The sequence below is a fragment of the Camelina sativa genome, chromosome 9, assembly GCF_030686135.1.
Source record: "Camelina sativa cultivar CO46 ecotype springtype chromosome 9, ASM3068613v1".
Taxonomy (NCBI): domain Eukaryota; kingdom Viridiplantae; phylum Streptophyta; class Magnoliopsida; order Brassicales; family Brassicaceae; genus Camelina; species Camelina sativa.
This window is the reverse complement of record NC_141888.1, coordinates 27,867,943-27,895,617: the sequence shown is the minus strand read 5'-3', so window position 1 is coordinate 27,895,617 and position 27,675 is coordinate 27,867,943. Positions and strand designations below refer to the sequence as shown.

Sequence of the window (27,675 nt, the reverse complement as noted above, 5' to 3'; positions counted from 1 at the left end):
ACTCAAATCTAAATTTAAAATAATTATTCAAAGTGTTACGGTAAAGTGATGTCTGAGTTATTCTATAATGTGGTTGACTTATTGAACTTTATGATTGAGTTATGATTCTGTGATGGCTGAGATATCGTAATAACGACTGATTCCCTTCCCTTATATTAATATGAAAGTACTAACAAAACGAAATAAAAAAATAAAAAAACACAAAATCATAGTTCGTAGTTCATAGTTCATTAGTTCATGTAGAAGACGACACAAAAGTACAATGACAATCACTTTTTGAAACTGACGTCATCTGGGCCAAATTCTTCAAACATATCGACCAAATCATTCCAAACTATGCTAGTCAGCATCTTGGGTTTATTGCCACCACTCGCCCATATCCTCCTGAGAGCACGTATCTGGGATCAGAATATCGTTCTAGCCACCAAATTAAACTGCGTCCAGACCGTTAAAGTATGCTTTGGATCCCACGTGTATTTACGCTACAATTGAAGGAAAGGAACGATAAGAGTAAAGAATAATATCAATATGGTTTGTTTTATTGATCTTACCGCGAGGAGGAGAAACCACCGTCTCTTAAAGTGGAAGGGAATCAAGCGGTACGTCGGCCACGCATGGTACCAGTTGTGTTGAAGTATTCCTCCGATCGCGATAGAGAGAACGTGAAGGAACTTGAACCACGTAACAGTGGTTTTGTCAACCAAGGAACCCACACCAGGGTTTAGAACCGGAATATTCTCTCGACCAGTGGCGCAGATGATCGCTTCGACATCTCTAAAAAACTGTCCATCGATGTGAGGAACAACTTCCATGTCGATAGGAAGATGTAACAGATAGACAGATCTGTGATTTAAGAGAAGATAAAGAGAAACAATAGAAACGAAGAAGAGATGAAAGAGATGAAAGAGAGTCAGACATATGAATGAGGAAAATATAAAGGAAAAACAATAGGAAAAACGAAAGGTCGCGTTTATTATTAGGTTAACTTATGGTTTCCCGCCAAAATATCGCTTGACGGCTGAGTTATAATATATACGGGAAACGAAAAGACATATTATAACTGAGTTATAGAGAGTAATAGCTGGGTTATTAGAAGAAAATTTTTAAAGGTAAATGAATGATATATATGATTTGACGGCTGAGTTATACTATTATTTACGGGAAAACGAAAGGTCATGTTACGACTGAGTTATAGTGAGGTATGGCTGAGTTATCGAAAGAGTAATGGCTGATATATTCACTTTACAGCTGAGTTGTAATATTTACGGGAAAACTTTCTTGTACTCTGGTCCAACCAAATAATATAATATTATTCCATCTCTGTATATATACAAGTATTCCCGTTACTTTAGTCTATTACCTCTCAACTACAAACTAGAATAAAATTATTTTTTACAACACTCTGTCCGCTCGAGCACCCAAGATGCCGGATCTCCCTGACGATGTTTTCATAAAAATCGTTTCCCTTGTTGCAGAAAATGCTGCAGAATATGGTGGATGGTCCTCACTTGGTTCTATTTTAAGGGCTGGTCATAGGGGGAAAAATGCAGTATACAGTGATGAAGTTCTAAAGACAGCTGCTATATATTGGCTTTGTACTGATCCATCAGAAACCAACACATCCAATGCCCCTGATGGTAGCCTCCAAAATGAAGGGCGGCACAGGCCTTTCTTCGTCAAATGCTTTGAGGCCGGCAACCCCATTGCCATTTACTACGAAGGGCTAAGGGTTGTGGCTGAGGATAGAGATATCCAGCGTGGGATTAATATTCTCAGTCGTATTGTACCAGCCGACGGTTATGCCACCTTAGCATGTGGGGTACTAAGTATTTGTCAAGGGAATGAGGATATGGCCGTCCATTACCTCCAGCTGTTTGATGCAAATCATTATCCTCTGAAGTCTTCGGATACCATGTTAACCGGTAATTATTTTATGTTTGAGTTATCTCGTTATAAGACGGCCCGAAAAAACTCATACACAGTCTCCCTTCGCTATCCTGACAACCCGCTACTCCCTTCACCCGTTTGTGCTGTGATGTGTTATTTAGAAGACGGTCTCCATCATCTCAACGGTCTCCTTCCTCTCCACTGTGGAGACATCTTTGAAATCATGTGCAAAAACTGTTACCTTTGGTGGTTGTCCATCAAAGTCTCTGAGATCCTTTAGGGTTTCCAGTAGTGAATTCCAGTTTTACCTTATCAACTCGCGACTCTAAAGTCTGTTTATTTTAAAATAATTATTTTCCATTTCTTGTATTAAAAGCGAGTATCTTTTTTCATGTATTAAAGGTCCCTATTTTCCACAATTTAGTATCTCCTCTCCTCTCTTTAATGGCTGAGTTATCACAAGAAACAATATGAAAGTAAATGAGTGATATATATGACTTGACGGCTGAGTTATAATATTTACGGGGAAAAAAAAGGTCATGTCATGGCTGAGTTATCACAAGAAACAATTTGAAAGTAAATGAGTGATATATATGACTTGACGTCTGAGTTATAATAGTAACGGAAAAATAAAGGGTCATGTAACGGCTGAGTTATAGTGAGTTATGGTTGAGATAGTAACGTTAAGGCTGAGTTATAGTTCGAAACAGCGCTATCAGAGACTTGTAAAACCGTAATTGATTGAAGGCGTAATACGCGAAGCGTCGCTTATGAAGCCGAAGGGGTACTTTTTGTAAACCAAAGCGACGTTTCGCGTATTATAAATACTTTTTGCTATCGGACTTACTCATCAAACATTTGTCTCACGAAAACTCCTAAATCATTTCTCAGATTCGAAAAATCTATTTACATTCTTCCTTCAATCCGTCAGAAATGGCCCGTCGTTCTCCTTCAAGCCTTATAAGGACTGATCTGAGATGTCTGAACAGGGATCTTTCGCCAAACATCACAGCAGGTAAACACATACATCTTCAGAGTAGATTTGTTTTACTGTTAAGGATAAAAGAGATTGAGTGTTTGCCTTTTTTTTAGTAACTGTTGATGACGACATTTTCCGTTGGGAGGCTACTCTAATCGGACCAGTGAATACTCCTTATGAAGGGGGAGTGTTTAAACTTAGGCTTACTTTTCTACCTGATTACCCAAGTAGTCCCCCCAAGGTATCTATTTTTGATTATACTCCTTTTTATTTTAGCAAGCATGATTATTAGTACTCCTTTTTTGCAGCAACTCAATAGTTTTTTAAATAAAATTTCTTGATTATGCAGGTTGTTTTCATTACAAGAATTTGCCACCCAAATGTAGCAGATAGGGGAGGCATTCACATAAAACGTTTGAGGCGCGACTGGTGGACTCCCATGTCCATTGTTAAGGTTTTCAAGGAATTAGTGGAGAAGTTAATTGAACCAGAGGTCAATGATGAGGAACAGACCATTGAATACCTTGCTAACCTCTACAAATCTGATAGGAGAAGGTTTGACGCCATGGCTAGAGAGATGACTAATCAATATGCTGGGAGTGGAAACTGAATATGAACTTAAATAGTTCAAATCTATTTTTAAGAACTCTTGAATAATTTATCTTATATTTGTTCTTTTTAATTAAATATTTCAGTCTCTGCTGTTGTAAACTCCTTTTTTTATTAAATATTTCAGTAACGTAATGGCTGAGTTATCGCAACAAACAATCTGAAAGCAAATGACTGAGTTATACTAATGTATGGCTGAGCTATGGTATTTAAGGGAAAACGAAAGGTCTCGTCGATTAATATAACGGCTGAGTTATAGTGATTTATAAATCCGCAATGGCTGAGATATCGTAATACAGCTAAAATGGTGTTGTCTAACTGGTGTTAGTTGCCTTGATACCGTAATACCGCCAAATCATATAACTATTTTTTCCCGCCAAAATATGATTTTATGGCTGAGTTATTGTATTTTCGGGAAAACGAAAGGTCATGTGACGGCTGATTTATTATATTTACGAGAAAACGAAAGGTCTCGTCGATTCATGTGACAGCTGAGTTATGGTTGAGATAGTAACATTATGGCTGAGTAAAGTGATATATATGACTTGACGACTGAGTTATAATATTTACGGTAGAACGAATGGTCATGTGACGTCTGAGTAATGGCTGAGTTATCACAAGAAACAATTTTAAAGTAAATGAGTGATATATATGACTTGACGGGTAAATGAATGATATATTATAACGGCTGAGTTATCAAAAGAGTTATATTATTTACGGGAAAACGAAAGGTCAAGTTACGACTGAGTTATAGTGAATTATGGCTGAGTTATCAAAAGAGTAATGGCTGATATTTTCACTTGACAGCTGAGTTATGGCTGAGTTATCACTAGAAACAATCTGATATATATTGATTTATAAATCCGTAATGGCTGAGATATCGTACCAATTATAAATCCGTAATGTAGGATTTTTATAGACTTATAGTGATTTTTACACGTTCTATTATTTGGTTAACTTATGGTTTCCCGCCTATTATTTGGTTAACTTATGGTTTCCCGGCAGTGGAATCAATGGGGGTTGCGTTCCAAGTTTTAGTATAAATAGGGAAAGGGTTGGAAATGTTAAGAGCATTCCAAACTAGAACGAAACTAGCAAAGATGCCAGTGACTACCCGATCTGCATGGTTGAAACGGGCCCGAGAACTGACAGCCGCTGGAACTAGCGGTTTCGGTCCGAATGCGTCGGATAATGCCCCCCCTCAAGAGTCTCCGTCTCGATCCCGTTACTTTAATCCTTTGCAAAGGGAACTCCGGATGTACCGAGCTCGCCGCAAGAGACTTGGCGCTTATATTAAAGCATTTCGTCTTAAATTCGAGCAAGTCTTTCGTCTCTGCCGATTGGAAGGGACTATCCGAGTCCTGGATGAGCTCATCGCCGAAGGTTTTTTTCTGGCGAAGTGGCGCATGACTCGTCTACTTGCTGAGCATGCCTCTTGCGTAGAACAGGTCTCCCGTATGGTGGTGCCCAACTTACCCGAAGGTGATTACGAACCTTTGGGTAATTCTGACTTCCCGCACAACACGGAAGTCTTGGCCTACCGAGCTTGCCTGGAGAGGCTGAGGCGGTACATCAACCACTTGGAGTCAACGGACTATTTCTTCCGCGAAAGCCATGACGTAGAAGGTCCATGTGCCTTCTTGGAGGAGATGGTGTCCAAGGGCTAGGAAGTGCCGATGGAAAGGCTTGGATCCTTAAGGCGGGATTGTCAGATCTGGCGATCTGAACTGAGCAAGCTGGTGGTGGAAGAACCGTTGGAGTCCGATCTATACGGTCCGCTCCCATCCTGAGTGTTTGACTTTTTTTTAGTAACTGTTGATGACGACATTTTCCGTTGGGAGGCCACCCTAATCGGACCGGTGAACACTCCTTATGAAGGGGGAGTGTTTAAAATATTTCAGTCACTGCTCTTGTAAACTCTATTTTAAAAAATATTTTATTCAGAGTCTACTGTTTTAATATTAGAAACAACTTGTAAAGCTTTTAGAAAAGCAAATAAAATTGATATAGTATATCATTATAAACAATTTGTAAAACCTTTTAAAACTTTCTAAAAACCAGATATACTCTTGTAAATGAATGATATATATAACTTAACGGCTGAGTTATAATATTTACGGGAAAACGAAAGGTCATGTGACGGCTGAGTTATAGTAAGTTATGGCTGAGGTATCACAAGAAACAACTTGAAAGTAAATGAGTGATATAAATGACTTGACGGCTGAGTTATAATATTTACGGAAAAACGAAAAGTCATGTGACGGCTGAGTTATAGTGAGTTATGGATGAGTTATAGTAAATATATGGCTGAGTTAGTAAAAAAGATTGATAAAACACCACTAACAACAACATTAGTTTGCTTGGAATCCATAACCATTAACAAACAACATTATGGAAACATAATCCCATCATACACTATCTCATCCTGCTATCTTAAATAGACCAAACATGATTATATAACCAAAAACTATCACAACTATCATAACCTTCATCCTTGCTTTCAATTCTGATTTTGCATCTTCAACCCTCTCAAATAGCTCCTTCCCAAGCTCCATTTGTAGTTTTTCAGTTTGAACAGAGAAAGACTCTACCTCATCCAACAGTGCCTCATTGACCCACTTGAAGACGTGTTCATCATTCATAAGCTATCAAGGTGATGGAGACAACAATTAGAACAAGAACAGATTCAATATAAACCAACAAGAACAGATTCAACATAACCAAGAACAGACTCTACCTTCTTCGCAGCTGCATACCCACAACGGAAGTATCATCGACAAGGATTTGACTTCGATTTCGAATTTTTGGCCACGATTGCTTCTCCACACCAACATCTCTTAGGTACGCCAACAAATGTACCTCGTCCTCTCTCTCGGACATTTGATGCACAACTCGAATCTCCAGATACATTGCTCATGATTTACGAGAATTTGATTTTTTAGGGTTTAAGCATTCGACATTTGGGGATTTTCGTTTTTAAGAAGAAGAACATCACTCGACAATTAAATATTAATATTGTTAGGTTAACTTATGGTTTCCCGCCAACAACTGGATTTTAAAATTATTAGGTTAACTTATGGTTTCCCGCCAAAATATCGTTTTACGGCTGAGTTATAACCATTATTGGAAAACGAAAGGTCACGTAACGGCTGAGTTATAGTGACTTATGGCTGAGTTATCACAAGAAAAAATTTGAAAGTAAATGAATGATATATATGATTTGACGGCTGAGATATCATATTTACGGGAATTCGAAATGTCACACCGATTCATGTTACGGCTGAGTTAGAGTGAGAATGGCTGAGTTACCTCAAGAAACTTTATGAAAATAAATGGCTGATATATATGACTTTGCGGCTGAGTTACAATATTTATGGGAAAACGAAAACTCTCAACGATTCATGTGACGGCTGATTTATAAATCTTTAGTGGCTGATTTATCATAATACCGGCTGAGTTATATTAATATGAAACATTACAAAAAGAAATAAAAATCATACAAGTTCAGGGTTCATAAAGAAGAGGAGACGACATTACAATGGAATTAACTTCTAAAAACCGATTAAGAGGAGGAGGAACCATGAGCTTTTAGTTAATCCCAATCAACAGGAGGAGGAACCACACACAGGTCAGCATCGGCCTCCGCAATCTCTCTCATCTCCTCTAACTTCTTGTGCTCTGTAGCTAAGTCGACAAGTTCTCCAGCCAAGATTTGATTCAGTTGGTTTAGTTGAGCGTCGATTAGTTCCACTTGATGCACGAGGACGGTCTTCTCTTCCTTCTTCTTCATATGCTCATCCATCATACGCAGAATTTCTGCGTAGCGACGCTTTGACTCCGCCTCGACCGCGGCCCTTGTCTGAGAAAAGGCTTCGGACACACCCATTAGTGATTCCTCTTCCCACTCGTAAGCTTCTGGGACTCTTGCTGGCGATAATGCTTCGTCTGCCTTGCGTTTTTGACCCCTACTGGAACCCTCTCCGTCCATAGCTCGGCTATCAAAATAAAAACAACCGTCACCAACTGATAGGTGCAATGATCGGAAAATATGCAATAGATTGAGAGGGGATGGAGAGGAGACTTACATATGCAATGATCGAAGGATATATTGATATTGGTTGTAGAGGAGATTTGTAGGTGCAATATATTGTGAGCGGAGAAGAAGGAAACGATACAATGAGTAAGAAACCGAAACGATACAATGAATTAAGAGAATTTAAAGGAAAAACAATAGGTTAACTTTTGGCAAAACGAAAGGTCACGTCGACTATTAGGTTAACTTATGGTTTCCCGCCAAAATATTGCTTTACAGCTGAGTTATATTTTTACGGATTCATGTTATGGCTGAGTTATAGTTATCAAAAGACAGGTCGCGTCTATTATTAGGTTAACTTACGGTTTCCCGCCAAAATATCGCTTAACGGCTGAGTTATAGTTTTTTACGGGAAAACGAAAGGTCTTGTATATTCATGTGATGGCTGAGTTATAGTAAGTAATGGCTGAAATATATATATATATATATATAACTTGACGGCTGAGTTATCACTAGGATTATTAGTCTATTACATGAATAGCTTATGGTTTCCCACCAAAATACGATACAATGAATTAAGAGAATATAAAAGAAAAACAATAGAAAAACGAAAGGTCACGTCGATTACTAGGTTAACTTATGGTTTCCCGCTAAAATATTAGTTAACGGCTGAGTTATAGTTTTATAGATTCATGTGATGGCTGAGTTATAGATATCAAAAGAAAGGTCGCGTCTATTATTAGGTTAACTTACGGTTTCCCGCCAAAATTTTGCTTAACGGCTGAGTTATAGTTTTACGGGAAAACGAAAGGTCTCGTATATTCATGTAATGGCTGAGTTATAGTAAGTGATGGCTGAAATATATATATGACTTGACGGCTGAGTTATCACTAGGATTATTAGTCTATTACATGAATAACTTATGGTTTCCCGCCAAAATATGCTTAACCCTAAAATCATTAGTCTATTTATTACCTCTCAACTACAAATAGAACCAAGTGCCTGAGTTATAATATTCCCGTTTTTAGTCTATTACCTCTCAACTACAAACTAGAATAAAATTATTTTTTTCAACACTATGTCCGCGCTAGCACCCAAGATGCCGGATCTCCCCGACGACGTTTTCATCAAAATCGTTTCCCTTGTTGCAGAAAATGCTGCAGAATATGGTGGATGGACCGCACTTGGTTCTATTTTAAGGGCTGGTCGTAGGGAGAAAAATGCAGTATATAGTGATGAAGTTCTAAAGACAACTGCTATCTATTGCCTTTGTACTGATCCCTCATCAGAAATCAACACATCCAATGCCCCTGATGGTGGCCTCCAAAATGAAGGGCGGCACAGGCCTTTCTTCGTCAAATGCTTTGACGCCGGCAACCCCATTGCCATTTACTTCGAAGGGCTAAGGGTTGTGGCTGAGGATAGAGATATCCAGCGTGGGATTGATATTCTCAGTCGTATTGTACCGGCCGATGGTCATGCCACCTTAGCATGTGGGGTACTAAGTATTTGTCAAGGGAATGAGGATATGGCCATCCATTATATCTCCAGCTGTTTGATGCAAATCATTATCCTCTGATGTCTTCGGATGCCATTGTAAGTGGTAATTATTTTCTGGATAATTTATCTCGTTTTGATACGGCCCGGAAAAAGTCATACTCAGCCTCCCATCGCTATCCTAACAGCCCGCCACTCCCTTCACCCACTTGTGCTGTGATGTGTTCCCGTTCTCTCTGCTTCGGAGACTTTGAAATCAAGTGCAAAAACTGTTACCTTTGGTGGTTGTCCCTCAAAGTCTCTAAGATCCTTTAGGGTTTCTAGCAGTGATTTCCAGTTTTACCTTATCAATTTGTGACTCTAATTTCTGTTTATTTTAAAATAATTGTTTTCCATTTATTCGTATAGTTTCCCATCTTTTTCATGTATTAAACGTCCCTTTTTTCTTCGGCTAATTCTATGTATCCACCTTTCATGCTTCCACATTTTAGTATCTACTCTCATGTATTGGCTGAGTTATAGTTTTACGGGAACACGAAAGGTCACGTCGATTCATGTGACGGCTGAGTTATAGTAAATAACGGATGAGTTATCAAAATGAACAATATATATGGCTGAGTTATCAAAAGAAAGGTCGATTCTATTATTAGGTTAACTTGCAAAAATATTGCTTAACGGCCGAGTTATAGCTTTACGGGAAAACGAAAGATATAGTCGATTCATGTCATGGTTGAGTTATAGTGAGTTATGACTGAGTTATCGAAAAAGACAATATGAAAACAAACGACTGATCTATATGGCTGAGTTATCAAAAGAAATGTTTTTGTAATTATTAGGTTAACTTGCCAAAATATTGCTTAAGGGCTGAGTTATAGCTTTACGGGAAAACGAAAGACGCGTTTCATTAAATGTGTTGCACGGTCTTTTATAGTTATTCTCGGGACACAGCAGAATTTTCGCTGCAGTCTGATTGGTGGACTCAGCGGCGGTTACATCCCATGACTCTATATAAATAGGGATGAAGGTTTGGGGAATAAATCATTCGAACTTCCACCAGCGTAAGAAATAGAAGGATGCCAGCAAGAACTCGATCCGCATTGCTAAGACAGGCCCGGGAAAGGATAGCCGCCGCATCCGGCAATCGGGAGCCGGAAAATCCCATTCCACAGGAGGTAGGAGAGACGTCCCGATCTCGTGAGGTCGCTCCAAACTCAAATACTGTCGACCCTGGTGTGTCTCCCCTTCAGCTAGAACTCCGAGAGTACCGAGCTCGGCGAAAGAGGATGGGCGCGTATATTCGGGCGCTTCGGCTGAAACTTGACCAGCTCCATCGTTTTTACCGTTTAGAGGGAACCATTCTAGTCCTGGAAGACCTTATCGTCGAAGGTTACTTCTTGGCACACTGGCGAATGGTCCGTCTACTTGATGAGCACAAGGCGTGCAAAGAACTGGTCGATCAGATGGATGTACCCGATCTCCAGAAAGGCGATCGCGAACCCCTGAGGGAAACCGCCTTCCCGTTCGTGACGGATGTCTGGGACTATCGAGCTTGCTTGACTAGGTTAATCCGATACGTCAATTTCCTGGAGTCGTCGGGTGAAGCCTTCCGCGAGCGCCATCTTCTTGAAGGCCCATGTGCCTTTATAGAGGACATGATGTCCAGAGGCTCCGGATTGCCAATCGAAAGGCTAGAGGCCTTACAACGGGTACGAGATTTCTGTCGAATTGCGGTGAACGAACTCGCAGTGGAGGAACCATTGGAGACTGACGTATCTGGCCCAGCTCCCGTTCTGCGATTGCAGGACCATCCATAACGCTAGAGGGTTGGTGGCGAAACTTTTCGATCGGGCTCCCCCGACCAGAGATCTCTCGTTTAGGCGTTGTTATTATATATATTTTTTGTTGTTGTTTGGATGAAGTGTAATGGAAACTAATCAAACGATTTTAGTGAAGTTTAATGTCATGGCTGAGTTATAAAATTTACGGCTGAGTTATAGCTTTTACGGGAAAACGAAATATATAGTCGATTCATGTCATGACTGAGTTATCAAAGAAACAATCAAACGACTGATTTATACGACTGATTATATGGCTGAGTTATAGTTTATTACGACTGAGTTATCATGATACAGGACGAAATATATCGTCGATTCATGTGATGGCTGAGTTATAGTGTGTTATGGCTGAGTTATAGTGTGTTATGGCAGAGTTATACTACTTGACAGATGAGTTATGCCACAAAATAATAATACTTTGACAGATGAGTAATACCACAAAATAATACTTTGACAGATGAGTAATAACACAATATAAACTATAGAGCACAAGTTTTCGCATTGTGCCCAACTTGCTTACATCGCGAACATGCGTGTTGCTTCCTAGGGCGTTTATTTTCAGTGGCAACTTCCAAAGATGATTTAATCCTACGCTTCTTTGGTCTTCCTGGCTGGTTCACAACAATCGGAGGCAAGCACTTCTGATTATCCACAATTTCAGGAGCAGGGAATGATTCATCTGGAGGCATGATTGAACCAGCCCATCCGTTAACCAAATCGACACTCCTAAATTTCGTATCGCACATGGATATACGAGACACATCCATATGCTCTGCAGCTGCGATTGCATGGATGCATGGTATTTTCTCGTGGTCGAAAAGACGGCATGTGCAACTTTTTATTTCTAAATTTACAACATGCAAAGATGATCCATATTTCAATTGAACACGTACAGCATCAATCGTTTGTACCTCCATAAGTCTTGCTCCGGTGACACGGTCCTATAAGGGAGTAGAACAAAAAACAAAACGCTTTAGGCTGAGTTATGAAAACAATTATGGCTGAGTTATTGAAACAACAATGGCTGAGTTATGGAAACTATAATGGTAATGGCTGAGATAAGGAAACAATTACGGCAGAGATATGGTAACTGTTACGGCTGAGTTATCAACATTGACGACTGACTTATGTAAAATTACCTGTAATAGTTTCTCAACACCTCGAGTGAGCGTTGTTTGCTGCGATTTCGCATCCTCTCTCCGTTCAGAAAACCATCTGGTCATCATATCCCGTATCGATTCTAGAAGTTGAACTATGGGAAGACTTCTAGCATTTGACAGTGCATGGTTCATTGATTCTGCAATATTCGTTGTCATTAAATTGTACCTTTCACCCGGGAAATGAACACGCGCCCACATTCGGACACCAGCTCGTTGGAGGTATCCATGTAGTTCGGGATGACGTGCTTCAATCTCATTGAAAGCCTCATTAAAATCAGTTAGCCTAAAACACTTTGCCGCTTTTTTCACCAGAGGGAACAAATGTTTTCCTTTGAACTTCACCAAGATGTTCTTATACAAATGGTAAGTGCAAATTCCACGTGAAGCCAACGGATACACTTGACGAATCGCTTTCCCTATTGACTGATGTCTGTCGGAGATTACCGCAAGATCCTTTTCATCTGGAATGGCAACTTTGAGTTGTGTAAAGAACCAACGCCAAGACTCATCATTTTCAGTGTCAACAACAGCGAAAGCTAATGGGGAAATTTGAAAGTTACCATCCTGAGCTAGGGCTGTTAGAAGTGTCCCTTTGTAACTACCATGGAGAAACGTTCCGTCGACAACAACAACTTTGCGCATGAAAGCAAACCCAGCAATACTCGCACCAAAAGCAATAAAAACATATTTGAATCTATCTTCATCACCTATTTGAAGACGCGTGACTGTACCCGGATTTTCCCTTTTTAACTTGAATATGTAAGAAGGCAACTCGCTAAAACTTTCCTCAGGAGTTCCCTGATGGATCTGCCTTGCATTCAGCAGCGTTCGATATGCCTTCCAATAACCCATCTGTCGACACCAACAAATTAATAAATCAGCCATAATATATAAATAACTCAGCCGATACATTCGAATAAGTCAGCCTTAAATAATCAATAAATGAGCCGTAAAATGTAAATAATTCAGCCTATACATACCTATAACTCAGCCATTGTTATCAATAATTAACTCAGCCTATACATACCTATAACTCAACCATTATTATCAATAAGTCAGTCGAAACATAGTAATTACCTTTAGACTAAATTGCTTATTGAAAATGACTCCGACACTTTTAGGTTTAACATCCGGACCAAGATCACCAAGATAGTCCCTGTAAAGACCTGCCAGTACATCAGCTGTTGATTGACGGCATCTAGTAGAACGTTCCGTCACAGAACATGTGTGTTCCAAATCGTATACACAAACATGAAAATCCGGGTCATCCCCTTGTACAGATGCACGAACTCTCCAAATACATCCTTTAACCCAACACCTAAAAACCACTTGTCTCGGATTTGAGACTGGTACATTAAAATCAAATCCATCCCTAACCGAAATAAGTTTCACGTGATTCCTGAACTGCATTTTGCTACTGTATCGTTGTCCTACAGCAATTTTTAGCGTTGACACCTCCAACCTAATAGCCTCCGGATTCATCTTCGATCCGGCAAAGTTATCATCTCTATGAGCTTTCTTCTGAGGAGGCGGAGTAGGTGGGTCTTCCACTGTACTCTGAGGCTCGCCCAATACAGAAAACTTCTCGTCATCAGATGACTCACCATCGGAGTCGTCGAAAACATCAAATCGGGTTGAAAATTCATCGTCTTCTTCTTCGTCAGATGCTACTTCAACAGCTTCTTCTTCGTTTTCTTTGTCAACAATCTTACCATAATCAAAACAAGTGCCTTCAAATCCCCCACCGCACACTTCGGGGGTAGATTCTGCTTTCGAGTCTCTGCTTCGCCGAATCATACTTCCTCTAGCTCCACTAGTTTCTGTAGACTCTTTCGCCGAAAACTCTACACAGAGACGTAGCTGATCGGTTTTCCATAGACCCAAAAAACATTGCAACTGTCGATCATTGGAGACAAAAACTGGTGGAGTATCATGCGCCATATGTTTCATTGCCCTGTTCGAGAACATGTAGCTCAGCTTTAGCTCATGTCTAAACGAGTCCAATCCGTAGTCTTCAAGAACAAACTTAACAAGCTTGTCGTATGTTGTGCCTCCATCTATCTGCACAACTATACACCCTCTCTCGTCGGAGTTAAATACATATCTCTGTGTCTTTATCCAATTACCGGACACAACTAGTACTGGCACTGGATCCATGAAATATAATGAAGAACAAGGTGGAGAAGAACAAAAGTAGAAGAACAAGGTGTGAAGAAGAAAGTAAAGAAGAAGTAGAAGAACAAGGTGAATAAGAAGGAAAAATAGTTCACTTATTAACCAGTTGAAGAACCAGAGTCGAACGACGTTTTGTATTTCCGGAGAAAAAGATGATGACATGGAATGCTGACATGGATGCTGCATCCGACGTGGCAAATCAGCCATGAAACAATACCATAACTCAGCCTAACTAAAACTCAGCCACAACACGAAAAACATTACAGTAATTAAAAAGCAAAAAAAATTGCTGCCAAACTCAGCCGCTTCATGACCTGAAAATATGTAACTCAGACGTATCGTTTGATAAGTCAGCCGTAACTGAAAAAGATTCTAGTAATTAATCTTTTGCCAATAAGTCAGCCGTCAAACGGCTGACTTGTCGATAAGTCAGCCTATTACGGCTGAGTTATAGTTTTTTTACCATAACTCAGCCGTAACTACATCTCATAAGTCATCCATTTTTCATAACTCAGCCAGTCGGAAAATGGCAACTCAGCCGTGTCGTTGTGATAACTCAGTCAAAATTTTGACAACTCAACCGTGTCGTAGCGATAACTCAGCCAAAATCTTGACAACTCAACCATCAGGTGAAAACTCAGCCATTACTACAGCTGAGTTATGCGCATAACTCAGCCAAATTTAATAAGTCAGCCATAACTCTTGGCTGACTTATAAGCGTAACTCAGCCAGATTTTCATAAGTCAGCCGTCCGCTCTTACTCAAATGTTTTTTTGAGTAACTCAGCCGCAACATACCTATAATTCAGCCGCAACATACTCTGTGTCGCGTTACGGCTGAGTTATGGTACACGTTAGCGATTTCTGACGTGGCGTCTGACGTGGCAATGGCATTTTTGTAATAACGTTTTTTCCGGTAACATAAAATAGGGGCACGCTGGGTATTTTGAAAATACCCGAAATATTCTAGTAATAAAAAGTTTTTTGTAGATTCTGGTAATATTACCTAAAATGAGTAACATTTGAGTAATTCACCCTAACATTATAGCGTTTTTTATTTTTCCGCTATAACTGAGTATAGAGAAACTATAGATAGTGTTTTCCAAAAGGTAAACGCTATGGTAGGCGGAGCGCGAAAAATTATTTCAGAGTGGCGCTTAGTATTAGTTCTATTATAGCATCGGTAAACTAAAAACGTTATTGTAGGTTAACCCGGGAACCAAATTTGTCATTGGCTCGAAAATTGGAAGAAAAAGACAAAAAAAAAAAAAGCATGGGTAAAAAAAAGAAAACAAAAGGTTTTCTAATTAGGTTTTTCTTTTCTCGATCTCGTCTCTATTCTCTTGTCTCTCTTGATCCCATAGATCCCAATAGCTTGATTCCATAGATCGAAATCTGAAACACCATAGATCCCAATTTGCTTGATTCTTCCACTATCGATCCCGCTCAGTCTAATCCTTCTCATATCGATCGCCGAATTTGATACATAAGGTAAACAATATGTATGGGTTTTCGTTTTTCTAAACGATTTAGTTTTTATTTCGTGTTGGGTTTGGTCTGTTTCAGTTGTTTCTGAAGTAATTGGGTTTTGGATTGATGTTTGTATGATTGGAATCGATTTCTTCTTATGTGATTTTGGTGTTCAACTTTCAATCTGTGCTTTTGCATAATTTTTGTCTGCGTTTAGATTCTGTATGAAGCTAATTTGAAATTGACACAGTTTTGTCTGATTGTTGTTGAGAGGTCAAAGACTCTAGTAAATAATGCTAGAGAATCGAGTTTATATAAGTTCTTATTTACTGTCTTGTTTCTGTGATGCATAGATTCAGAAAAGTTTATACATGTAAAGAACATAGAAATCAATTCTTGTGTCTCTAGTTTTCTACGCTTATTTCGATTTTTCCTGCTGCTCTCTGGTCATTACCAGTTGCTGATGATATTTTGTTGGCTTGTAATTGTGAATTGTAGTTGGATTTTCGGATCTGTAGTTGCGGCTTTGTAGCTGTTCAGTACAATAACTATAAGGTATTTACGGCTTTGTAGCTGTTCAATTAAAGATTAGTTGTGTTGTAATGATTCTGATAATCCATGTCGTTTTTTTGTTTGCAGATTTTTGATTCATAATCTTCAAACTTTTTGTCCGTTCCTACCTTGTTCTTTGAATTGTGTAAGATATTATTTCTCTACCTTTTTGTTATACATTTTGTGTCTAATGTGAGTGTTTGATCATTAAAGTTATTATGATAATGTATGTATAAATTAGTGGTGGAGATTGGGTCGTATTGGTCTAATATGGACAAGGCATGGGTTTGGCTTCCAAGGTATGCATCTCTCTGTTATTTTCATAGATGGTTTCATTTATAGTGATTCTGAACTTTGGTTTTTTTTCTTAAATTATTATCTTAGGAATAGCCTTGAGTATGAGATTGGAGCAAAGAATTTTGTGTATGGAGCATCAAGTAGTATTGGTAATCCTGCAGAGATTCTCTGTCCAAGTGTCGATTGTCGGAATGTTTGCCATCAGCTCCTAGATACTGTAGTGGATCATCTTGTGATGAGAGGTATGGATTTGAAGTACAAGAGGAATACATGTTGGTTTAATCATGGGGACAGGAGAGAGAGCACATCTGGAGATGTTCTAACTTCAGAGGAAGAGGTTTATGACTTGATAAGGACAGCTTATTTTGAGTCTGAAGTTGGTGATGAACATCCATCTGAGGCGTATACTACAGAAGAAGCAGAGTTTAGGGAAAAGTTAGAGGATGCTGAAACTACACTATACTCAACGTGTCACAAGTATAACAAGGTTTCTGCAATAACAGTTCTTTACAACATCAAAGTGAAGAGTGGGATGTCAGAGAATTTCTTTGATCAGCTATTGACGACAATTAAAGACATGTTGCCAGAAGATAATGTGCTTCCAAAGTCCACTGCTTAGATGAAAAAGTTCTTGAAGGTTTTTGGGTTTGGTTATGATGTCATACACGCATGCAAGAATGACTGTATACTGTATCGGAAACAGTATGCTCAGATGGAAAGCTGCCCTAGATGTACTGCATCAAGATGGGAAATGGATAAACATAGTGGTGAGGAAAAGAAAGGCATTCCTGCAAAGGTCCTTCGGTATTTTCCTATCAAAGACAGATTGAAGAGGATGTTTAGATCAAAAAGAAAGGCTGAGGACTTGCGTTGGCATTCCAACAATGGACTAGAGACACACATGTACAGAAACTTGAAGCAACACAAGCTGAATTGCGTAGCGAAGTCCAAGACTTGAGGAATATGGTCAATGTCTTAGCTGGAAAAACGGTAAGTATAATAGTTTCTATATATGAGGCTATTAGAAGACATCTCATTTAACTAACAGTTCCATATCTTATTGTTAGAAAAAATCTGATAATGTGGGAGCTCAATCTGGTGTAAGTCATGTTAGTGGAGGAGTTAGGTGTCAGCTGCTAGATTGGATTGCAGATGAAGATATCGTTGTCGGTGAAGGAGAATTCTGCTCTTTCGATCCACTATACAAGATTGGTCGCATTCCACTTGGTCCTAATGCTGCAGCTGTTATTGTAAAATCTGTAATACACACAGGCTCACAATTGTGGAGGCCTACACAAAACATTATCACACTTGGGGAAGCTGTGGGACTCAAAATTCCCTGGCAAGGTGATAAGGTGATTTTGGATGAAGACATCTCAACAAGTCCAAACATAACTTTTGGTTCCAAGGTAATCTTAATAGTTTATTTAATTTCTTATCACAACTTAGAATCAAAATTTTAGTTTCTAATATATTTGAATCACTATTAGGATACCATATCAGCTGAGTCACTTCAAAGATGCGAACTTTTTGATTGGAATTCTGATGATGGTGAATGTATTGCTGAGGGTGTTTTGTGTTCTACTGATCCGAAACAAATGATAAACAACACTCCTATTGGTATGAATGCTTGCATTGTGAAGATTGATCTTGTTCTGAGGGATGCGTCTTATCTGTGGAGACCAACATCTGAACTCCTTCTGATGGCTGATGCACAGTATAGAGAAATCCAATGGCCACTTAATAAGATAAAACGCATCAGTCAAAATGCAGAGGTGCCTTCAGTGAGAAGCTCGCCTGGGGTAAGTATTGATGTTGCTATGATGTGTATTTCATTTTAAAGATGACTTTCTGATGATTGTGTGATGATTGTGTTATGATTGTGTTATTGATGTGGTAGAATGCAAGTTCAAACTCTGGTTCCAGCAAAGGGAAAAACAAGAAGTGCTTCCTGTTGGATTGCAAAAATTCTGAAAAAACAGTTGCAGAGGGCCGAGTGTGTTCAACTGATCCTGCAGAGACAGTCCATAACAGACCCTTAGGACCAAATGCTTGCAAGGTCTGGGTTGATGTTTCAATGATTGATAATGCTAAAGTGTGGAGGCCAGATTCAGAAGTGCAATTCATCGTAGATGCACAAGGCACAACTGTTGCTTGGCCTAATGACAAGATAGTCTATCTCTGAAACTTCTTAAGTACTAAGTTTTTTTCCTTTATGTCGAACAATTTATTGTTTTAAGTGTCGAACACTTTGTGTTTTCTTTTATTACATGTACTTGACTTTGTTTTCTCATGTTACTATTTATATGTTGTATCTTGGCAATAATGTTTTAATACTTAAAACATTTTAATTGGAAAAAATTGAATTAATTATTTTTAGGCATGTACTATAGGTTTCAAGTTAAATGATTTTAAAGATTTTTAAAATTTTTAAATGATTTTCGAATTTTCTAAAAGAAAAGTTAAAAAATAGATAACAAAATAATAAATATTATAATTACATAATATTTTAAATGATTTTCGAATTTTCTAAAAGAAAAGTCAAAAAGACATAAATAGATAATTATAATATAATAATTACAAAATAATAACAAAGTTATAATTTTAAAGAGTTTAGGGTATAGAATTAAGGGTATGAAATGTATGGATTAGGTTTTAGGATTATATTTGTTTGAAATAGTAATAATATTAATTATAAAAATAATAACATAACTAAAATTCATTTTTAAAAATAATTTAGGGTTTAGGGTTTGGGGTTTAGGGTTTAGGGTTTAGTTTTAGGGTTTAGGGTTTAGTGTTTTATATAGTAACTAATATTAATGATATAAAGTATACTATTATAACATAAATGAATTTATCATTTTATTAGTTATAACATCATTAATGTGTTTCAACAATATGATTTACACAATAAGAAGATTAGTGTACATGTATTCTAAGGCAATCATATGTGTTACCTTCAAATTTCTAAAAAAGTTGCAAAATATTTTTTTAAATTGCGAAAAAATTATCTAATCATGTAAATAACTCATAAACATATTAATTCGTTAATATATATATTTTAAAAAATTATATAAATAGTAAAACACATTTTTATGCCTATAAACTAAATAAGCCATTCATAATGTTTCACTCGGATTGCTGATGTGGCGAGATCTCAGCCATTCATCGGATTTAATACATGATCAATTTACTCAATCCAATAATTGAGTAATACTCGGATACATGATGTGGCGAAATCTCATCCTTTCATCGCCCAACCAAAGGCTGTGATGAAATCTTGTTTAATGAAATCTCATCCGTTCATCGCCTCTACATTCTCTTCATCCTTTCATCTCCTCGACATCGACTGAGAACAAAATTCAGAACAAAATTAATTCTTGGCTGATTCAGAAAAAATTCTCGCAACATACTTCTTCAAACATAAAATTCATTTCCATCTCCGACTCGAATCTGAGAGAACCAATGAAGAAGACGAAGACGAAGAATGTTCTGTCGAAGGTACTATAATTTACATGGGTTCTTATAACCAAAAATTGACAGAAAATTGTTTATAAGAGTTTTGTTCAACTGAATCTAATACTTTTTATTTGTTTGACAGTAAACCCCACTCGCAGTTTTGTTGTGTTTTGGTCTCTCGGTGGTGTTTACGCTTTCTCACCTTCTCTTCCTGAGTCAAACATCACCTTCTCTTCTCGATAGAGTTATATGCTTCTCATTTGGAATAGTTTGAGCTTGATTCTTATTTGGACTCCAGATTTGTTGAATTTATGATTTTGCCTATTGCTTCAGCTAGCCACGAATTTCAAAGTAATTTTGTATTGAATTTATGATTTTGCCTATTGCTGCACAATTGTTTGCTAATAATACCCTTAATTCATGGTTTTGTGTATAGATTGTTTCTGGGTTGACTTCGTATACAAGTGGAGGAAAACTATAATGGAAGTGGAAAGGTGTAGAGGCTCTGGTTTACAAATTTGCTAAAGAGGCTCACGTTTTGTATTGAAGCTTTTTTATGGGCTAAAACAAGTGATGAGGGCCAATATTTAGGAAGTAGTAAAGAAACAATTTTTTTGTATTTTATTTATTTTATTATTTTATTTTTTGTAAAAAATTGATTATAAAAATACTCCTTTGTACAATACATTATTTTTATAAAATGTATAATTTAATAGTACAAAATACTGTTACGTATAAACAAATTACGTATATATACTTCTACAAGAACGCTATAAACTATACGTAAAAATACGCTATCTGTACAAAATTATACGTATTTTATAGTTTCATACAAATGCTATCTATATAAAACTATACGTAAGAAAACGCTATCTATAACCATATATTAACTGCTATTGTAATTCATAATAGAATAATTAACTCTATATATAGCAAACAACAGCTGCTATTGTAAACTTAACGATTGCATATTTAAAACCGCTATGTATTAAAAAGATACCATAGCCAAAGAGGAAAACGCTATGTAAAGTGTCAGACCTATTATAACGGGCGGAGATACAACGTTTATAATAACGCTATAGTAGCTTTAGATAGCGGTTTTTGGACGCTACGAATACCTTCATTTCCTGTAGTGTAATTGTTTACAACACTGTCGAGCTTGAATTCAAGTTGTGATACATGCATGGCGGCGGTTTTGATATAAATCACTAAGTTACATGCTACCGTGGTATATTGAAATGTATTTTTTTAGTTCTTTTGTATAGACAACTTATGTAATTTCGCAAGCCTCGATGTACTGAGATGGGTATATTATTATAGTCTCATAGATTCGATTTTCTGTCCAATGTTTTTGGCCTTTCTAAATATGTCTTCCTGCTTTATCTCTCTCTTTTTTTTTTATGTGTAGGCTAAGTCGTAGACACACAATATACAATGACCAATAAGATTCTGCAATACATCTTTGTTTCTGCTTTTAGTCTTCTTAAATAACACTAAACTCAGAATTTAATTTTCTAAATTTTAATCATGTAATTATTGTTTCTAATCGCTAAAGTATCTATAGAATGAAGACAAAATTAAAAAAAAAAAAATATATATATATATATATATATATATATATAATTCAAAACCAGGGATGGCTTATTATTCTAAATGATAAAATAATGGTGGATCAATTAAATATTATTAAAATATTAAGATGATCGGACCTATGATACTACCTGCAGAAAAACAAAAAACATTAATTATTTGAGCAATTTGCAACATGATTTTAGCCAAGTCCAAACGTTACAGTAGTGGCATGATCCAAACATCTATGTATGTAACACATTCTGGTGACATGATTCAAGAACTTAACAAAATTCCAACCGATTTTACTATTGAATATATTTGAAATGTATTTTGATATGTATATATAGAATTATTGAAAATAGAATATAAAACTTTCAATTAAAATATGAATATTATATTGATGAAATACCAATGTAGAAAGAACTTTAGGTTTAGTTTAAAAAAAAAAAAACTGAAAATATTAAAACACACATACATGGTATAGTGCATGATATAGCCTATAGAATCTAGCTTGTGTAATTTATACATGGTCGATGCATCAAACATTTACTATTGACTGAGTCACTGAGATACAGATACAGTTTTCTAGTTTGTATAAAACAATTAAAGTTATAGACGATGTAAAAAAAACAACAAAATAATAAGGGTTTGGTAAATAAGACCTTTAATATACAAACAAACATTTTAAAGAGTTTTGGTTCTATATATTCAACTCACTTGCAACAATGCAACTATCAGAGAGCTACACACAAAATAAAAAAGAAGCTAACGTTCATCGATCCAGAGTTCGAGACTATGAAGACTACGAAGCCACATGCCGCCATGTTCGCTAGCCCAGGAATGGGCCATGTCATCCCGGTGATCGAGCTCGGAAAACGCTTAGCTGGATCTCACGGCTTCCACGTCACGATCTTTGTCCTTGAAGACGACGCAGCCTCCGTTCAATCTCAATTCCTAAACTCACCAGGCTGTGATGCGACCTCTGTTGATGTCATCAGCCTCCCAACTCCGGATATCTCCGGTTTAGTCGACCCATCAGCCTTTTTTGCTATCAAGCTCTTGGTCATGATGCGTGAGACCATTCCTACCCTTCGATCAAAGATCGCTGAGATGGAGTACAAACCAACGGCTCTGATCGTAGACTTGTTTGGCCTGGACGCGTTACCGCTCGGTGGTGAGCTCAACATGTTGACTTATATCTTTGTCCCTTCAAACGCGCGTTTTCTTGCGGTGATTTTGTATTTCCCAACGTTGGACAAAGACATGGAAGAAGACCACATAATCAAGAAGCAACCTATGGTTATCCCTGGATGTGAACCAGTTCGGTTTGAGGATACACTTGAAACATTCCTTGACCCGAACGACCAGCTGTACCGGGAATTTGTTCCATATGGTTTAGCTTTCTCAACGGCTGATGGTATTATTGTGAATACATGGGATGATATGGAGCCCAAAACTTTGAAATCTCTTCAAGATCCAAACCTCTTGGGTCGGATTGCTCGTGTACCGGTTTATCCAATTGGTCCTTTGTTCAGACCGGTTGATCAATCTAAAACTAATCATCCTGTTTTAGATTGGTTAAACAAACAACCAGATGAGACGGTACTTTACATCTCATTTGGAAGCGGCGGCTCTCTTTCGGCTAAACAGCTAACCGAATTGGCTTGGGGGCTTGAGATAAGTCAGCAACGGTTCGTTTGGGTGGTTCGACCGCCAGTGGACAGTTCAGCCTGTAGCGCATACTTCTCGGTTAATAGTATTGAAATACGAGATGATACCCCGGGTTATTTACCGGAAGGTTTTGTTAGCCGGACCCATGAGAGAGGCCTCGTGGTCTCTTCTTGGGTCCCACAAGCCGAGATACTAGCCCACCAAGCAGTTGGTGGGTTTCTAACTCATTGCGGCTGGAATTCGATTCTTGAGAGCGTCGTTAGCGGCGTTCCAATGATCGCTTGGCCGCTTTTTGTGGACCAAAAAATGAACGCAACGTTGCTTAACGAGGAGCTTGGCATCGCCATCCGTTCTAAAATACTACCGTCGGAGGGAGTGATTACGAGGGAGGAAATCGAGGCGTTGGTGAGAAAGATCATGGTGGAGGAGGAAGGTTGCGTGATGAGAAAAAAGGTGAAGAAACTGAAAGACACAGCGGTGGAGTCGTTGAGTTGCGACGGTGGAGTGGCGCATGAATCGTTTTTGAGAATCACCGAGGAGTGCAAGCATAGTTTGAAGCGTGTAAGCTGCATGGAACGTGGTGCCTAGGAGGCTAAGGAGCGTTTACCGTTAAAAAGTTTATTTTACATTTAAACTGCTTGTCGTTTTTACTGTTTTTGGAATCTTGTATTCAGTTTCCGAGTCTTGCCACATGTTTTAATGTGTTCATTTTGTCAACGCCGTTTGCTATCACTAGTGTGACACTGTGACATTGTAAGATTAAATAATGGTATTTAAGTTGTTTTATTAGGCCTTTTTTTTTTTTATTAATCTCTAAGTCCTCATTTATATAATAAATGGTTGTTTAATATGATTAATACTTGACTGAAAACTTTGATTAAAAAACTTTTGGATATGAATCTGACTGATGATGTACAAAATCTTTAGTTCGTTACGGTAATGGTAATTGCATTAGTTTATGGGGGTATTAAGATTTCTGAATCAGGTAATCATTACTAATTTCCTTTAGATAATCCCCTTTTAATAAAAGGGAAGTACACAACTTAAGTTTTGTAGACTTTATAAAAAATATAAATGGTTACAATTGCATACTAATAGATTATATATAAAATATACATTAACCATATACTCTTTATAAGATAACTCTTTATATATAGATAATAAATAATAAATTCATAAATCTTGGAGTATATAGATAATAAATAATAAATACATAAATCGTGGAGCAAATATATCATGAAGATCACAACATAGTTATTTCAAATGATCTTCTTTTTAATAAAAGAAAAGTACATAACATAGTTTATATTATTTATATTATAATATAAAATAAAGAGAAGTACACAATATAGTTTATATTATAATGATTAAATTATATTATTTAATTTAAAATTATAATCGCGAACTTATTTCAAATGATCTCTTTTTTAATAAAAAGAAGTACACAATATAGTTTTTGTAGACTTTATATTTTTAATTAATTATAAATGATTACAAATAGGTTATAGATAGGTTATAGATTAATTCATATATTAATGGTTACACCTAAATATTGGGTGCAACCTTAATTGGAGATATTCCAAATTGATAATTGATATATTAATGGTAATAAATAAAATCATGGATCTTTCAAACTGTATTTTCAGAAGATTTTAGTCATATATCAAGTTGTTTCCAAAGATCTTTAAACACAATACTAGAAATTTACTTTCCACAGATTTTATTGATAAACCATAACGTTCAATAAAAATTAGAACCATGCTAGAGCACAGATTGAATTTTGTTTTTATATTATAATTTTAAGACTTACAAACTCAAGCACGAGTTAAATTTTTATATACTCTAGCACGGAAGCTGCTGGACACACTCTAGCACGGATTAATAATTTTATATACTCTAACACGGGTTAAAATTAACAATATAAGACTTATATAATACATTTACATTTCATGAATAATATTTACAATAAAAATTATTTGCATGAGTTGCATCCAAATAATATTATATACAATTACATATATAATATTTTAAAAATAATAAAATGTATTTCAACCCGTGCTGTAGCATGGCTCCAAATCTAGTTGTATTATATTACGAAAGATACTGAATGTCACTGTCGCATGTAGTTGACCACGCATAATTAATCTAAACGATAACAAAGCAAAAAAGGAGGAGCTCAATTTTGTTTAATACTTCTATTTTTTCATCTACATACAGTATATAACTTATGAATCTCAGTATGTTATTTTTTTTTTTTTTTTTGGATAACTGTTAATTATATTACCAAAATGGAACTTGAGGTTTACAAGAGTTTAATTAGAAACTATAGCCCTAAAAAATAAAAAGCTATAGGTTACAAGTTATATAATTAGATCGAAACTAATGGCCGGAACTGATTCATAGTAAAACATGGGAAAGCCATTTGGATAGCAGTCCCTTGCATTGTTTAGAGTGCTGGTGAGCAAGCAGAATGTCCCGAGTTGTTCTGTCGAGAACCCGAAACAAAACAGCAGGGGAGGTTAGAGGGCCTCTGTGGCATCGTGAGTTTCTTTCTTTCCAAATCAAATAGACCGTAGCTTGGGTGACTAACTTCTTCAACGTAGAAGGGAGGGCTTTGGAGTGACCTAGGAGCCAGTGGATCATAGTTTGCCAGTCCACAAACATGAGCTGCGGAAGTCCCAGTCTAGGCAGAACCAAATGCCAGATCTGCAGAGAATAGCTACAGTGGAGAAACAGGTGGTCTCGAGTCTCAACCCCATTAGAACAAAGAGTACAAACTGGATCAATGTTTGTTCCCCAACTGGTCATACGCACTTTAACAGGGAGCATGTTCATGTTAGCAACCCAGAACGTGAAACTGTGTTTGGGAATTCCACGCTTAAACCAAACCGCTTTATACCAGACTTTGGTAAGGGCCGAGGGACGCAGAGCTTCCCATGTGATCTTTGTGCTGAAGGAATCCTTCCTGCTTTCCACTGGTCCCCAAGTGTATAAGTCCTGGCCTGACGCAGCAGAGGGAGGGTCCATCGAAACAAGAACATTTCTGACTGTTTGGAGCAAATGGTGTCTGGTCCTTGAAGACGGAAGTCTCCAACCAAAAGAACTAGTACCTTGAGCCACAGTAGCATCTCTAGGGATACCCATAAGTCTCGGGCCATCCTCTCCAACAAAGTCAATCAAAGGACCTAACTGACTCCAGTTATCAAACCAGTAGCTTACTGTTGCCCCATCCCTCACTTTACAACCAAGAAGAGCTTTTACCTGGGGCTTCAAGGAAATTAGATTTTTCCACATCCAAGAAGCACCTTGACCGATCTCTGTGGTCCAGAAGTTACTACTCTTTACCATATGTGCCTTCATCCAAGCTACCTACAAGGATCCGCTATTTGTGAAAAGAAGCCAGATCAACTTGAGATTTAGCGTGGTATTCCAAATCCTGAAGTTTGTAAGCCCGAGGCCTCCCTCCTTCTTAGGTAAACAGACCGTTTTCCAAGCAACTTTAGCTGAGGTCCGCTTCTGAACATCGCCAGACCAAAGATAAGCATTGCACATCGATTCAATTGCTCTCAAACATCCCTGAGGCAGTGTAAAAGCAGAAGACCAAAAGTTTACAGAGCTGTAGATTACCGCAATGATCAGTTGAAGTCTACCAGCAAAGGAGAGGGCTTTCGAGGCCCAAGAGTTGAAACGAGCTCGAATATTATCGAGAAGTGGAGAGTAGTCGTTTTTTCTGGGCTTGTGGTGGCGGAGAGGCATCCCTAAGTATCTCACTGGAAAAGATCCTATAGAGAAGCCTTGCTGCTGCATTTGTGCCCTGAGATTCTCCGGAACTCCAGCAACAAACAGGGTTGATTTGTCTCGGTTCATGCTAAGACCGGAAAGAAGCTTGAACTTCTCGAGAAGTGAAGCTATTTCCTGCAGAGAATCAGCACTTCCATTAAAGAAAATCATGAGGTCATCTGCAAACGCCAGATGGGAGACAACCGGGTTGATTCCAAGGGGGTGATAACCAATCTGTCCTGAGGCAAACTTGTTCGAGAGCATATTGGAGAGTAGCTCCATAGCAATGACAAACAGAGCAGGGGACAGAGGATCACCTTGACGAAGTCTTTGTCCTCCTCTGAAGTGCCCACATAACTCACCATTGATGTTGATAGAGAAAGAGGTGGTAGTAATGCATTGCTCCACCCATTTGAGAAAAACAGCTGGGAATTCAGCAGCTTCCAGGATTTTCAGAACATACTCCCACTTCACACAATCAAAAGCCTTTCTCAGATCTACTTTCAGGAGCGCTCTTGGAGAGATATTAGACCTACCAAATCCCTGAACCATTTCAGAAGCCAAGAGAATATTTTCAACAATTAACCTGCCTTTGACAAAAGCCGATTGCGTGTTCGAGATCATTGATGGGAGGATACTCTCCAATCATCCAGCAATAATTTTGGAGATGACTTTGTAAATAACATTACAACAGGAGATG

At 37.7% G+C, this 27,675-nt stretch overlaps 2 protein-coding genes and 2 pseudogenes across 2 annotated transcripts; all 4 read left to right on the top strand.

The window, feature by feature from the left end:
• The first annotated feature begins 2,820 nt into the window (after window positions 1-2,820).
• On the top strand, window positions 2,821-3,476 carry LOC147938889 (uncharacterized; annotated as a pseudogene).
• A 12,990-nt stretch (window positions 3,477-16,466) lies between these two features.
• Window positions 16,467-17,451, top strand: LOC147938888 (uncharacterized; annotated as a pseudogene).
• A 577-nt stretch (window positions 17,452-18,028) lies between these two features.
• Window positions 18,029-18,678, top strand: LOC147938887 (uncharacterized). Its single transcript, XM_087464339.1, has 2 exons — window positions 18,029-18,295; window positions 18,394-18,678. The coding sequence occupies exons 1-2, from the start codon at window positions 18,092-18,094 to the stop codon at window positions 18,676-18,678; spliced, it is 489 nt and encodes a 162-aa protein (XP_087320465.1). The 5' UTR covers window positions 18,029-18,091.
• Window positions 18,679-22,263: 3,585 nt separating this feature from the next.
• On the top strand, window positions 22,264-23,984 carry LOC147938886 (UDP-glycosyltransferase 72E1). Its single transcript, XM_087467563.1, has one exon. It carries the CDS (start codon window positions 22,320-22,322, stop codon window positions 23,781-23,783), a length of 1,464 nt encoding a protein of 487 aa, XP_087323689.1. The 5' UTR covers window positions 22,264-22,319; the 3' UTR covers window positions 23,784-23,984.
• Window positions 23,985-27,675: the final 3,691 nt, after the last annotated feature.

Excerpts from the sequence above, each read along its gene's own strand:
- LOC147938886 (XM_087467563.1), top strand. The coding sequence starts at position 22,320 with ATGAAGACTACGAAGCCACATGCCGCCATGTTCGCTAGCCCAGGAATG.
- LOC147938887 (XM_087464339.1), top strand. The coding sequence starts at position 18,092 with ATGATAAACAACACTCCTATTGGTATGAATGCTTGCATTGTGAAGATT. Across the intron at positions 18,296-18,393 it reads CAGTGAGAAGCTCGCCTGGG|AATGCAAGTTCAAACTCTGG; the intron begins GTAAGTATTGAT and ends TTGATGTGGTAG.